The 14,332-nt window shown below is 36.1% G+C and overlaps 1 protein-coding gene across 1 annotated transcript; it reads left to right on the forward strand.

Annotated features, from left to right (window-relative positions):
* Positions 1–9,555: 9,555 nt before the first annotated feature.
* Positions 9,556–13,895, forward strand: LOC149239208 (protein CYPRO4-like). The gene is made up of 2 exons (XM_089373346.1): positions 9,556–11,342; positions 13,377–13,895. Exons 1-2 carry the CDS (start codon positions 9,750–9,752, stop codon positions 13,656–13,658), a joined length of 1,875 nt encoding a protein of 624 aa, XP_089229472.1. The 5' UTR covers positions 9,556–9,749; the 3' UTR covers positions 13,659–13,895.
* The last annotated feature ends 437 nt before the right edge of the window (positions 13,896–14,332 follow it).

Raw genomic sequence — 14,332 nt, forward strand, 5'->3', positions numbered from 1 at the left:
ATCAAGACCTTGAGATACAATAATGGAGGTGAATATACATCTAAAGAACTTGTGGCCTTTTGCAAAGAAGCTTGGATTAAGAGGGAGTTGATAGTCCCTTATAATCCCCAACAAAATGGTGTAGCTGAAAGGAAGAATTGATCTATTGAAGAATGTGTAAGATTCATGCTATATGATCAAGATCTTCCCAAATTCCTATGGGGAGAAGCCTCTATGACAACAATCTACATTCAAAATAGAAGTCCTCAGAATTCTTGGCAACATAACTCCAGAAGAAGCATTTATTGAAAAGGAACTAAATGTTGATAACCTCATAATTTTTGGATGTCCTGTTTACATTCATATTCCCAAGGACAAGAAGAAGAATTTGGACCCTATAGGTATGAAATGAATCTTTGTTGGATACAAAACATCATTCAAAGCATATATAATCTACATCAAGGAACAACATCGTATTGAAGTAAGTAGAGATGTCACATTCGGTGAAAGTGTTGTATACAAGAAGTCCACATATATCCACATTGACTCTGATGAAGAAGAAGGACTTATCTTTCCCAATGAAGAGAGTCCAAGGAAAATCAATTCTCCAGAACCTATAGTTGATCATCATGAAGAACCAGAAGGACCAAGTGAACCTGTACAACTTTTCATCATTCCATAAATTGGTAAGAGACCTGTTTTCCTTAGAACAACACTAAAAGAAGTTGAAGGACATGTAGCCCCAAGAGGAACATTTAGAGAAAGAAAGAGACCCAAAAGATACTCTGGTTATGCAACATATATGAACAAACTCATTGAAACAAAACCTACTAGTTATGAAAAGGAGCTTGAACATAAAGTATGGAAGGATGCAATGTTGGAAGAATACCAATCAATAATGAAGAATGATGTTTGGGAAATCATTCCTAGACCAAAGGATAAATTAGTTGTGACTTCCAAGTGGGTGTACAAAATCAAGCATGCAGCTAATGGGAGTATTGACAAATACAAGGCAAGATTTATGGCTAGAGGATTCTCTCAACAAGAAGGAATTGATTATGATGAAACCTTTTCTCCTACAATTAGGTATATGATGATTACAACTCTCATCTCTATTGCAACTTCTATGGAATGGAATATATATCAAATGATTGTAAAGACTGTTTTTCTTAGTGGCACAATTGATGAGGAAGTATACATTGAACAACCTCAAGGATTTTAAGTCCATGAAAATGAATCATATGTACATAGATTGAAGAAATCTCTTTATGACTTAAAATAAGCCCCTAGAGCATGGTATGTCTGAATGTATGCGTATCTAATAAGACTTGGTTCCGTCAAAAGTACTGGATACCCGAACCTCTACATCAAGGTAATCAAGGATGAGCCTGTGATCATATTGTTATATGTGGATGACTTACTAATAACAGGCATGGAGCATCTTATTCGTTAATGCAAGAAGGAACTAGAACTTGCATTTGACATGAAAGATCTTGGACTAATTCACTATTACTTGGGACTTAAAGTTTGGCAGAAACTTGGTGAAATTTGTCTTTGTCAAGAAAAATATGTGATCAACATTCTACATCAATTTTGGAAGATGGATAGTAAACCCATGACAACACCTATGATTACCAATTTAAAGAAGCCAAGAAGTTCATATTAAGTTTTTTTGATCCATCATCTTACTGACAACTGATTGGTTCTCTGATGTGTCTCATGAGCACCTAACCAGATATATGTTTTGCAGTAAAATCTCTTAGCTAATTTCGTATGAAGCATAGAGATGATCATTGGAAAATAAATAAACACATCTTAAGATATCTCCATGGGACCATACATCATTATTTTAGACATGTTGCAAGAAATGAGATTCGATTAGTAGGTCACATTGATTCTGATTGGGCGAACAATGCCGAAGATGGGAAAAGTACTATTGGTGGTTGTTTTGTTTGGGATTCACTATGGTTTCATGGATGAATAAAAAGCAAGACACAATTGCATCAAGTACTGTTGGAGTTGAATATATGGCATCCAATGAAGTTATTCGTGAAGCAGTTTGGCTCCATAAATTGCTTGTTGATTTGTTTGAAGGACTTTGGATTTGACCATAATATGTTGTGATAATCAACGCTGCATAAATTGGTCAAATAACCCATTTTTTCATGCAAGGTCGAAGCACATTAATATCAAGTATCACTACATTCGAAGCATGGTGCAAGATGGAGCTATGAAGCTACAATATATCTCCATTGAAGAATAGGAAACATATGTATTGATGAAGTCCCTTCCTAATATGAAGCATGCCTATTTATGAGACAAGCTTGGGCTTGTGGATATCTCCTCCCAAGTTGAGAGGGAGTGAAGGTGGACACCTTAATCTTCATGTGTCATGTACTATGGCCAGGACTAACAACAATAAGCCTAGTGCATGAACACAAGAAGGGAGAATGGTGGATTGGATAAGCATCTTGGACGAACATTATTGAGTCATGTATTGTGGTTGATTAGGATTAACATCCTAAATTGAATACATGGACTTGGTAAAAAATGGTATGGAGGAAGAACTTTTCCTTGAGATTAGGAAACGGTCCTGTGAGGACATACCTTGGGAACACCTAGGTGGGGCATGTGCCTTGAGAGGTCGTGGTGTCCAAATCAGTGCCTCCCAACATTGTTCTTTGATCTAGTGGAGAGATAAAGCTTACTTGTCAATGCCTTGTTAATTTGAAAATGCTTGTTATGATGATGTTATAATCATTGATGCTTATTAATATGGATCCTTACTTATATGAATATTTTAACTTGAGATTATTTTGTTGAGTCATTATGAATACCTCCCTAATTAAGAGGGAGTGCTGAAATTGTAACTAGTGTCAGTCTTCATAATGTAATGTAATTTTATCATTGATATTTATCATATTCATTATTATTATATTTTTATTTTTTATCAAAGCATGTTCTTCATGCTCAAAGAGTCAAAAAAAGAAAATAATTTATTATGAGTTAAAAGAAATTGTATTAGAGTCATCTTGCATTTGGACATTTGAAAGAAAAAAATTGAATTTTATTTTTTGAGTCAAAGAGTCAACACAAAGACTAAGTCGACTCTCCTTGGACGAGTCGGCCTATGTGGCACCTATTTGATCCTCCTGGACATTTATATATAAGACTTAACTCAACCTATTGGAGAACCATTCAATCATCGCATCATCATCTATCTATTTCTGCACCTAATCAAGAAGAAAAAGTGCTAAAGTCAAAGGAGAGAGAAGGAACTCAAAGGAAAGAGAAAAGTTGAAGTTTCTGCCCTATTTCTATTCACACGTGAAAAATCCTTGAGGAACATATGAGTTTATTATAGGGCTGAAATTCAGCCTCTACTGCATTACTAATTTTTTTATTTTTTTGACCATATTTCAGGAAGTTTGACCAACATCGACTTTCGTTCACTTTGAATTGTTGGAGGAGACTTGGAGGAGGGTTTACTTGGAATCTTTGTGGTAGTTTGGTCTTGTTCTTGGTCTTGGTCTTGGTCTTGGTCTTGGATATCCCTCATTTTGATCTAATTCTATAAGAGAAGGATTGTTGGGTTTTCCCCTTGTGGGGTTTTTTCGTGTCTAACAACCTAATTTTTGGTGTTCTTTGTGATCTTTATGTTTTGAATAATTGTATAATTACTTGATGAAGAAGACATAAAAGTAATAAAAAGACAACTAATGTTCACAAGTAATTACCAAGAAGAAAAATTAAGCATTAAATTACATAGCATTTGGTTTCTCAACAAAGGGAATCCTTAAAGGGACATGAGCTTTGATTCTGTGGATTCCCCCTTGCCCTGGGAACCTCCCTTCAGGCATGCAACAAGAGAGATGGAAGCATCCTTCTTTACATCATAATTTCTAAGGTCATTAGACATTTCAATCTGCCTTCCCTCCTAAAGGAGCCTCACCACCACCACAAGGATTCATGTTAGCTTCTTAACGTTGGCAGCGAGCGTGAGTACCGAATCCATTTCTTTAACCATGATGCATAGAAAGTCCCTAGATAGGGATCTGACAAAGATTGGGAATTTCTGGGAAGAAAAAACCCCCAATCCTTATTTTATCGAGATTAAATTTGGATATGAATTCCTTGGTTCTATTCCAACATACAAGAAATGCGAGCCTTGATCCCAAATAGTTTTGTAAAACACTTTTTAGGGTCTCCCAAACCCCAGGTGAAAATTTTGTTCAGGTGTTTCCGCAAACAGATTGTTGGCTTCCATCCCACTCGTGTGTTTAAAATCCCCATGAAGCCATGTGAGCACAAGAGTCCCTCGAAAGCCAACTTGAGGCGGACCAACGGAGGCTACCATAGATCCTTTGCTATCTGCATCAAGCCCCTCATCTAGAGCCTTTGGATCCTTAGTTGAAGGCAAGCAACATGAGATCGTCATGGAAACCTAGGAGCCTTGCTTGACTGGGAAAATATGTCAAACACTTTGCGATCTTTCCCACCTCCAGTGAAAATCGTGATCAACCATTTCAACAAACACTTTGTACAAAACCTTCTCGCTCACGCATTTGTCACTCCCAAATTCCCTCACAAGCTCAAAGGCCCCATTAAAGACAACACATAGTGAGCCATCAGGGTTGGTAAAGGAATCTCCCCGGTGGTTATAGTCTCCACATCTTTTGAGCTTACCTCCCCCAACCCGAAGGCAATGGACAAGTGTGTGACTAGAATAACATCAGAGGTGGCATAACGAATCCCTACAACCACAAATGCAGAAGCACCATTTGAAGACCAAGAACATTTCCGCCGCAAAGATTGACTGACAACTTCAATCAACACAATTGCTTTGGGGTTCCTTCAACCCACATAACACACAGATAACATTGACGCATATTCAAGCCAATTCCTAGAAAATTGTAAAAGTTAGATAAGTATTTACCTATTAAATATTTTTTGAATACTATAGTTTATTTATTCTATGTTTTGAAGTTTTTTTGGGTATATATTTTTAGTCAAATTTGTTTGAAATTTAGCAGGGAATTGCTAGAATCATAAGTTTGATTTATGAACTTTGCACAATTCAAATGTCCCAAGAGTTTCTCTGGGAATGAAATCCATTTATGTGTTTAAAAATGCATTTAGAAAACAAAAATTCACGATCTAATAAAAATATATTTTGTTGAATTCAAACAAAAAAACTCCAAAACATATAATAGTTAGACAATGCCCTTTTAAAATTAGTTTTTTAAAATTGTAAGAGTTAGTGATTTGATTTATTATTGAAATATTTTTATAAAATTATAAAAACTAATATATTGATTTAGAGTGTTTTAAAAGTTTTTATAATATTAAAATATGTAAATTCAATAAATTAGATGATAAGTTTTTAAATCAAAATAGAAAAGATGAAGGTGAGGGCGATATATATATATATATATATATATATATATATATATATATATATATAATGGTAAATTAGTAACTAGTTTTAGACTAGGCCCAAGATCAAACCTTCTTCCTACCACTATAACATCAAAAGTATATCCAAGAGCTAGCAAGCTAGTTATACCAATAACTTATGATTTAGCAAGAGCTCAGACCCACACCATCTAAGAGGACTCTATCTCAAGAGGTGTGTATTCTTTGAGCCTTATCACAATGAGAAAACATGTCACTCTATGGGAATCAAAACCAATCACTAAAGTTAAACCCAATGAGAAATATTGGGTAATATGAGTGAGGATCTAAGTGGATACTCTTGCATTCCATAATGGACTTCCTCAAGCCTTTAAATCGGATTCATCATAACAAATACCATGGAAGAGTACTTTGGGCAAAACCATAGGTTGTGTTATCACTCAAAATTTCAATAGACTGTGATGGGGAAAACCGTGAGGCAACCTCTAACCAATTTAGGATTGGAAGCTGACCCTTCCAATATAGAGAGAGATCTCTCTTTGACTCTGATACTCAAGGTCACTACAATAACAAGTCATTCATATACCTGTTGGCCAAATTGAATGTTAAAGAGTGACAAATTTGGTTGGAAAATGAGAAAATAAACCATTGGGCATGGAGTCAAAAAGATATATCAATTTAAAATCTTCAAGTATGGGTACATGAACATGTAAATATCAGAGGCATGGGATACAATATTCCATTAGACATTAAGCTTTGCAGGATGGTAGTTGAAAAAGGGATCATGGTCCATTAAAAGAGAGCATAATCAAATGAATTTTGTTTAACTTTAGAAATAATGGTGATACTTGAATGTAATGAAGATAAAGAGCGTAACATGAATTCTATCTCATAAACCTTCATTCAAATACATACAAGAATAACATTTAATGGAAACAGAGAAGGAAAAAACAAGCACTTAGAACACAAACTGTGTAATATTATAACAAGAATCTCTGAAATTTATCCAACTCCTTATGCTTAGAAGATGCTATTGATATTAAAAAAATCTAAGTACAATACATCAAGTTCTTTTTTACTCAAAAATGCCAACCCCTGGTTCATTTTCATAAACAAATTTATAGAAAATTACATTCTGATCAAGATCCAAAGATAATGGATCTCAAATCTCTTCATCTATTTTTACCTTGCTAAATCAAAAAATCAAGGAGGAGATAATATATGACCCCCAAGTCAAATTGGTGAGGTGGCTTTCCAACTGAACACTGATTGGATGTTTTTTTTAAAATAGAAAAAAATAATTCTTGCGAATTTATGAAAAATAGGCTCCAAATATTACTTCGTACCACCTAAACTATGATAATTGTGTAAAAACTGAAAAAGGTTTTTGTAAATAATCTCATTCCTAATAGAAACCTCTTTCATATTTGAAAAATTGATTTTTAGATCCTAAAAAACAATGCCCAAAGTTAATGACTAAAACAGGGAATCATTTAATATTTAAATATGGAAAATTAGGCTGTAAAGATTCTTCCATATCCTCCAAACCATGGCACCTATGTAAAAACAGAGAGAAAATTTTGTAAATGGGTCCGTTCCCACCAAAAACCTCTATTGGTTTTGAAAAATTCATTTCCAATTGTTCAAAATCTGCTATTGAAGACGATAGCTAAAACAGGGAAAAAACAGTGCTATTAGCATAGCAAAAACATTTTGCAGTGCCCCTTTTAGTGCAACAAAAACATTTCATAGTGTTTGTTTTATACATCGATATGAAATCCTTCTCTTTTGACTTTTGAGTCACATTCAAAACTTGCATTCACTGCCAATTAGACACAAAAATCCATGTACCTTGGCACTTTGATGCTGCAGGCTTCATTTTTTAATCCACAAAAGTCTATTGTCTTTCAAAATAAATCCATAAAAAGGAAACCTCATGATGACTAGATAAAAATTGTGACTCAAACTAGTTTTTCTACCCTAAGGCTCTTTTCACATAACCTCCACAGGCTCAAAAGTAACTTAAAAAGGCTTAAGGCATCATCGTTTTCCAATAAGTTTTCAACTTTTGCAAATGCGAAAAACAGTGCTAATAGGTTGTAAAAGCTTGGAGCCAAAAAACTGTCAAATGTAAATTATTAATTTTATTAAAAACTTGGAGCCAAAATAATGTCAACTGTTAATTATTAATTTTATTTTATTTTTTAATTTTATGCCTTTATGTTGACCAAGTCTAATAGGTTATAAAAGCTTGGAGCCAAAAAACTGTCAAATGTAAATTATTAATTTTATTAAAAACTTGGAGCCAAAATAATGTCAACTGTTAATTATTAATTTTATTTTATTTTTTAATTTTATGCCTTTATGTTGACCAAGTCATAATTTTTATGTTGATATTATACCATCTCTTCCATATTAGGCTCAAAAGTGCCTCTCGGTTCAATTAGGTGGAAGGGAGAGATTTAATATCTAATGGATATTCTAAAATATTCTTATTAGTATGCATAGATGAAAGGTTGAAAATTATTTCAAAAATAGCTATGCCCTTTATGTCCTTTTAACTTTTTCATATGACATAAGCCCAACAATTTTCTTTCTAGTCTTATGAAGCATGACTCAAGTGTACAAGTTAAGCTTGGAGATGATGCCAAGGACTCTATAGTTTTTTGGGTCCCAAACTCGGGTTGTTTTGATGCCCTAAATGATGGTTTTTGGCCATTCAAGGGGCTATGGGTCGTGATGCCATGAATTGGATATGACCAAAAATTAAAATCCTCAAATAGTTCTTTGCAATGAGTTACTATGTGCCTAAAACAAAGATTGCATGAAAAAGTTGCACCTTCGAGAAGTCGATGTCCAACTAACCACCTTAGGGGCCACAAACCTTTTGGTGCTTCATCTTCTAGGGTTAGGGTTTTAGACCCTTAAGGTTTTTTTCTTTATGTTAAAAGACCATTATTTCAACCTCTTGTAATAGCTTTTGCAAATGAGTGTAGCCTCCATCTCTGTATCTCTTCAAAGATAAGTTACCACCATTCTAGCTAGTTTGTGTTCTACAACATTTTGCTATTTTATTTATTAAAATAAGTTGGGTTATATACGTGTGTGGCGTTCATATACCATGGGTGATGCTACATTGTTCACATACCATGGGTGATGCTACATTTGTACCAACCAGATCCACTCAAAGAGATTAATTCATTCTAGCTCAACCATGGAGCCCGACCTCGAAAATGTTGAGAGAATTAAACCTATGACTTCTCAATAACAAAAATGCTTTTAACAATGAAAATTTGACCAATTAAACTAATCCTTAAAGCTAAATTTATATTATTATTATAACAAATATTTTAGTTTCACATAAAATTTCTCACTTTATAATTACAAATTATTTAAAAATTATATATATATATATATATATATATATATATTTCATTTAATAAAAAATATATACCACACATTTTATAAAATTAAAATAAGTTTACAAATGAATTAAAAATAAAAAAAAAATTATAATCCATTTTAATATACAACTGCAACTGCAAGGTATAATAATGTAGTTCTCAGTGTGATCCGTTAGTAATGTCCTTAATTGTAATTGCAATTTTTCTTTGGGTTAATAATGCCCTTACAATTACGATTTTTTTTTTTTCTTTCGGGTGAGTTTTGTGATTTGGGTTTTTAATGGATTTGGAATTTTTATTATTATTTAAATATATAAATAAGTTTATTTTTTTCAAATTTTAAAGATTGTATAATTCAAATTTATTATTCTCAAACAATTCCTATTAAATTTTAAACAAAATTGTTACTAAACAACCAAAATGTTTAATTAAACTATGGTCGGCCTAAACCGTATTCTAGATTTTATTTAATGATAAACGGTTATAATCCCGGATTTTGTTTAATACCTTTTAACCATTTAAATTAGGTTCCACTACTCTAACGTCCACCTCAATTTAAATTCGCTCTTCCAGATTCATTTCAGCATTTCCATTCACACTCTAGTTATCTGTTTCTGGTTCGGTTCAAAGAGTTTCTGGTCTTTAATGCGCTCTGCCATCCTAATACCCAAATAAACGAAATTGCTTAATCTGGTTCGTGTGGACGCTCGTTTTGTGGGCCTTTTTATTATCTGTTTACGGTATCAAATACTTTCATAAAAAGGCCTTTGTCATCCATTCAAATTCAAATTCGAATTCGAGCGGGACAGTTTTGTTATTAATCAAATTGTCTCGGTTGTTAGGTGGAGGTTTTATTTTGATTCAAGGGGGTGCTCTCTGCACTTCTATTGACAGGTTTTGGAACTTCAGGCAGCAGCCTAGCGTACACAGTGCCTAGCAACACATACAATAATGGGTGCTTCTCAGAGCCGGCGAGGAGACCTAGATAGCTCCGATTCTGAATCAGAAAATGGGGAGTTTTCTCCTAATTCAAATGGTTTCCATTCTCCTACCGGTAGCACCCCAGGAGACCACAGATCGAGCCCCACTGTCAATGGCCTCGGTGCAAGATTTACTTCTTTGTCTCTTAACAGCTCGCCTCAGGTGGACAACGATGCCCTAACAGTCAAATTATATCGACATGTCGGAGGCAACTCCAAAGAAGCCAAGTGGGCCGTCTCCGATAAACTGGTGAGCTGCAAGTTTGTCCGAGAAGGCGATGAAGACGATGATGGTACAGACGAAGAAGAAGGGGATATCAAGAAGAAGAGCTTCAAGAGTTGGTTGCTGAAGGTGGGCTTGAAGGTTCGGTCTCGAGTGGATAACCATTTACAGATTCAGATGTTTGATGAGCAATTGAGGGTTGATTTTGTTAGCCAAGGAGTGTGGGCCATGAAGTTTCTGAGCCCAGAAGACTACAGAGACTTCGTTGCGGAGTTTCAAAATTGCATGTTTGAGAATACTTATCTTATGGAAGCCACAGAAGAGAACAAGGTCAAAGTATTTGGTAAGGATTTTCTGGGTTGGGCCAATCCTGAGGCTGCTGATGACTCTGTCTGGGAGGATGCAGAGGAGGAGCAACCCCAATCCCAAACCCATTCTGACAAGAATTTGAGAGAAGAGTTCGAAGAGGCGGCCACAGGTGGTATCCAGAGTTTAACCATGGGTGCCCTAGACCACAGTTTCTTGGTAAGCGAGTCTGGCGTTGAGGCTGTTAAGAATTTTCATTATGGGATTCAGGGCAAGGGCATGGTTGTCCCTTTCAGGAATGGGGAACTTGGGAGCCGGGGCTCTTCTTCTTTTTCCACTCCCAGGAAAGCACTGCTAATGAGGGCGGAAACCAACATGCTTCTTATGAGCCCTGCAAATGAGGGAAGGCCCCATTCCACTGGTATTCACCAGCTTGATATCGAGACTGGCAAGGTCGTAACAGAATGGAAATTCCAGAAAGATGGAACCCCTATTACAATGAGGGATGTCACCAACAATAGCAAGAGTTCCCAGCTGGATGCCTCTGAGTCCACCTTCTTAGGTCTCGATGACAACAGGCTCTGCAGGTGGGACATGAGAGTCAGGCATGGCAATGTTCAGGATATTGCCAGCCCTGTGTTGAATTGGGAGGGTGGGCATCAGTTCTCCAGAGGGACAAATTTCCAGTGCTTTGCCTCAACCGGTGATGGGTGTGTGGTGGTTGGTTCTGGTGATGGGAAGATCCGCCTCTATGGAAAGACTTCCATGAGAATGGCTAAGACAGCATTTCCTGGCCTTGGATCGCCGATCACACATGTCGATGTCACCTATGACGGGAAATGGATTCTTGGAACCACAGACACTTATTTGATTCTCATCAGTACTCTTTTCACTGACAAGGATGGGAAGGTGAAGACGGGTTTCAGTGGTAGGATGGGGAATAAGATTGCAGCTCCAAGGCTACTCAAGCTAACTCCGGTCCATTCACATCTTGCAGGAAAGAAGAACAAATTCCACGGTGGCCAGTTCTCTTGGGTAAGTACCATAGCCCTATCTGCTTAGCATTTTAGGTTTCAAATACTTATTATAGATTATTTTATCTTTGGCTTTATTTGGTTTTTCTTAGATGCTTCCTACTACTCTCCTGTTTAAGCTGGGCGGCCGGCCCTCTACCAGGGGATTCTTTCCCTTTACCATGGATGATAGGAGATCAAGGTTTCCTAGTTATGTGCTGTCATTCCCCCAGGATCATATAGCTGGGTAGTTCTGTGCTGTCATTCCCCAGGATCATATAGCTGGGTCCACCCAACCCCTGTTAGTGCCTTAAGGATATCTTCTGCCAAAACATCGGCTATTTCACAGTGATTGATAATGGCGAGCCCATACCTAGGTCCCCTCCCTCTCCCTCAGTAAACGGGACCTGCAGGACCCTCTCCTGTGCAGCCACAAGATCCTCAGTCTCTGGTTCTCTTATTGTAACGTGAAATTATCTTATCTTATTATCATTGTGCCACAAGTGTGCCCTTTATCAATGTGGGAATATTACGATGTAATGTAGCCAGCTGAAAGCACCTTGAGGAAGATCTTTTTGTTTAAGAAACTATGGTTGGGGGAATATATATTCCTCCAAACCACCTTGCTCTTATCCAATATACGATCATTAAAACGCAGTGTAGCCCGCATTCAACACCAAAGTCACTTGTCATTAATTTGCACCTGGTCTCAACTGCTTGAAATATCTTCTTTGAATGGCTGAGATGGCTCATGCAGGGTGAAACGTGTTTCTAGGTGATTGCTCTTATCCAATATAAGATCATTACAACGCAGTGTAACCAGCATTCAATACCAAAGTCACTTGTGATTTGATTTGCACCTGGTGTCAACGGCTTGAAATATCTTCTTTGCATGGCTGAGATGGCTCATGCAGGGTGAAACGTGTCTCTAGGGGATTGTGAAACACCCTTACTTTGCCATCTCACCACAAATCTCTATAACGAAGTCTCTGTTAATGATTTCGAATGGTTTTAGAATAACGTGCATTAAGGAGTTGTAAAATTCATTCATATATACATATATAAACCTTGAATATTTTAAACGGTAAGAGCTCTATATCTGTTATTTATTTTTCCCAGTGCTTAACAGCATCCAGGACAAAATGGATCTATGCTATTCTATTAAGGGCCCTTTTCAGAATTTTTCCTATCAATTTTGACATTGAAAAATCAGTGTTTCACAGAGATACATTCCCCATGTTTCCATGCCTTGGGGTGGGGTGCTTGGGGAAACGTTTCCCTAATGTGAAGGACTTGCTTTCCCAAAAGGGAGGTCTCTAGGCAGAATTACCAGGTAAAGATCATTGTGTTTTGTCCCCTCGCTGTTGTTGGGACTGGCAACCCATAGAAACAAGTCATTTTTCTTATGCTTGGAAATTGCATGCATATGATTATATGCTTTTAGTATTTACCTCTTTTGACCATATCGATCTCTTTTGAGTGTTTAATGAATCCCTGATGTGCTCAAGTGATTTGCAGCCAGTTGATCATGGTTTCCATGTCTGTAATAAATTTGTTCTTGTATGTATATTTGAACTATTTTCAAAGAATCTGATGCCTTTACTATTCCACAATTTTACCCCGAGTTAGTCGCATACTTTCTAGAAGGATTTGTGTGCAGCTTTCTAGCTTTCTATTCAATCTTGTTTTCTGTATGATGTGATCATTTCTCTTGTCAATTTTTCTGCTCTAGATCATCACATGTCATATGAAGTGCCTGGATTTTTTCTTTCCTAGATAGTCACCAAATTGGCAGCAGCCTTTTAATTTTTTGAGATAATAACTGGTCGAAACCAGGCAATAGTCATTCTAATATGCTGTAGTACTGTTTTTATAATAACCAAGTTTTGGTTTACTATCCTTATGTCGTTACTACCTAAAATTTTATGCTTTTTAGTTATTTCCTACTTGAATTTAACTACACATCTTTCTCAATTTTTTTGAGTTTATGTAGCATCGTCACAATCTGCAAACGAAAACTCAAGAGATGTGTCTGACACTATTTTTGTTTCTCCAGGTTACGGAGAGTGGAAAGCAGGAGCGGCATCTTGTTGCTAGTGTTGGTAATTTTACTGTCATCTGGAACTTCAAACAAGTTAAAAACAGTAATCACGAGTGCTACAAGAGCCAAGAGGGACTGAAAAGCTGCTACTGTTACAAGGTTGTTCCAAAAGATGAATCCATTGTAGATAGCAAATTCATGCATGACAAGTTTGCTATTACAGATAACCCAGAGGCTCCGCTGGTTGTTGCAACACCCAAGAAAGTGAGCTCTTTCAGCATAGCAACTGGGCAATAATACCAATCTTTTCATTCTTATTTTTAGGAGATTTCTTCATTGTCATTCTTCACAATGACAAACAACTTCTTTCGTGGAACATTTGCGCACATTTTCTTGTCACAAACATTGTTAACTGTTAGGTCACTGTCATGTGCCTAAGATATGTTCTTTGGTTCACAATGATTGGTGAACTAATGTAACATTTGTTCTTGACCATACGTACTATATTTCAATGCCAATTCCATCTTCCACTTCCATGAAGATGTCATAGCATTATGCTTGGTACTATTGCAATTTTGTTTTTTAAAGATACGTTCACAATCATAACAAAAATATGAATTTTCTTGTAGAGCTGGTTTGATATTTCCAACCACTTCATTCATCTTTGTTAGACATGCCTGTTGTGAGTTTTGGTAGACAGTATTACAATTTTCAGAAGGGTTGCCAAGTAGGACCACACAACAATTTATCTATAATGTTTTTGTGGATTTGCAAGTTAAAACTTGAAGCAGCAACTAATATTAAGAGGGTGGATGTTGATACTAATTTATGGCATGTTGTAAAATGTATTTTGTGTTAGAACATGTGGTATCTTTTGCTTGAATTGTCGCTTGAATTGTCAAAATATTCTGTGTACAAACAACTTGTTAATGATAGCAGAATTGATAAAATAAAATAATAATGTTTGAGTG

Source organism: Pinus tabuliformis, chromosome 8 (genome assembly GCF_031772625.1).
Source record: "Pinus tabuliformis cultivar Carrire ecotype Pingquan chromosome 8, CPIR1, whole genome shotgun sequence".
NCBI classification, from domain to species: domain Eukaryota; kingdom Viridiplantae; phylum Streptophyta; class Pinopsida; order Pinales; family Pinaceae; genus Pinus; species Pinus tabuliformis.

Coding starts and splice junctions, on each gene's coding strand:
- LOC149239208 (XM_089373346.1), top strand. CDS start 9,750: ATGGGTGCTTCTCAGAGCCGGCGAGGAGACCTAGATAGCTCCGATTCT. Junction 11,343..13,376: donor ACGGTGGCCAGTTCTCTTGG/GTAAGTACCATA, acceptor TTGTTTCTCCAG/GTTACGGAGAGTGGAAAGCA.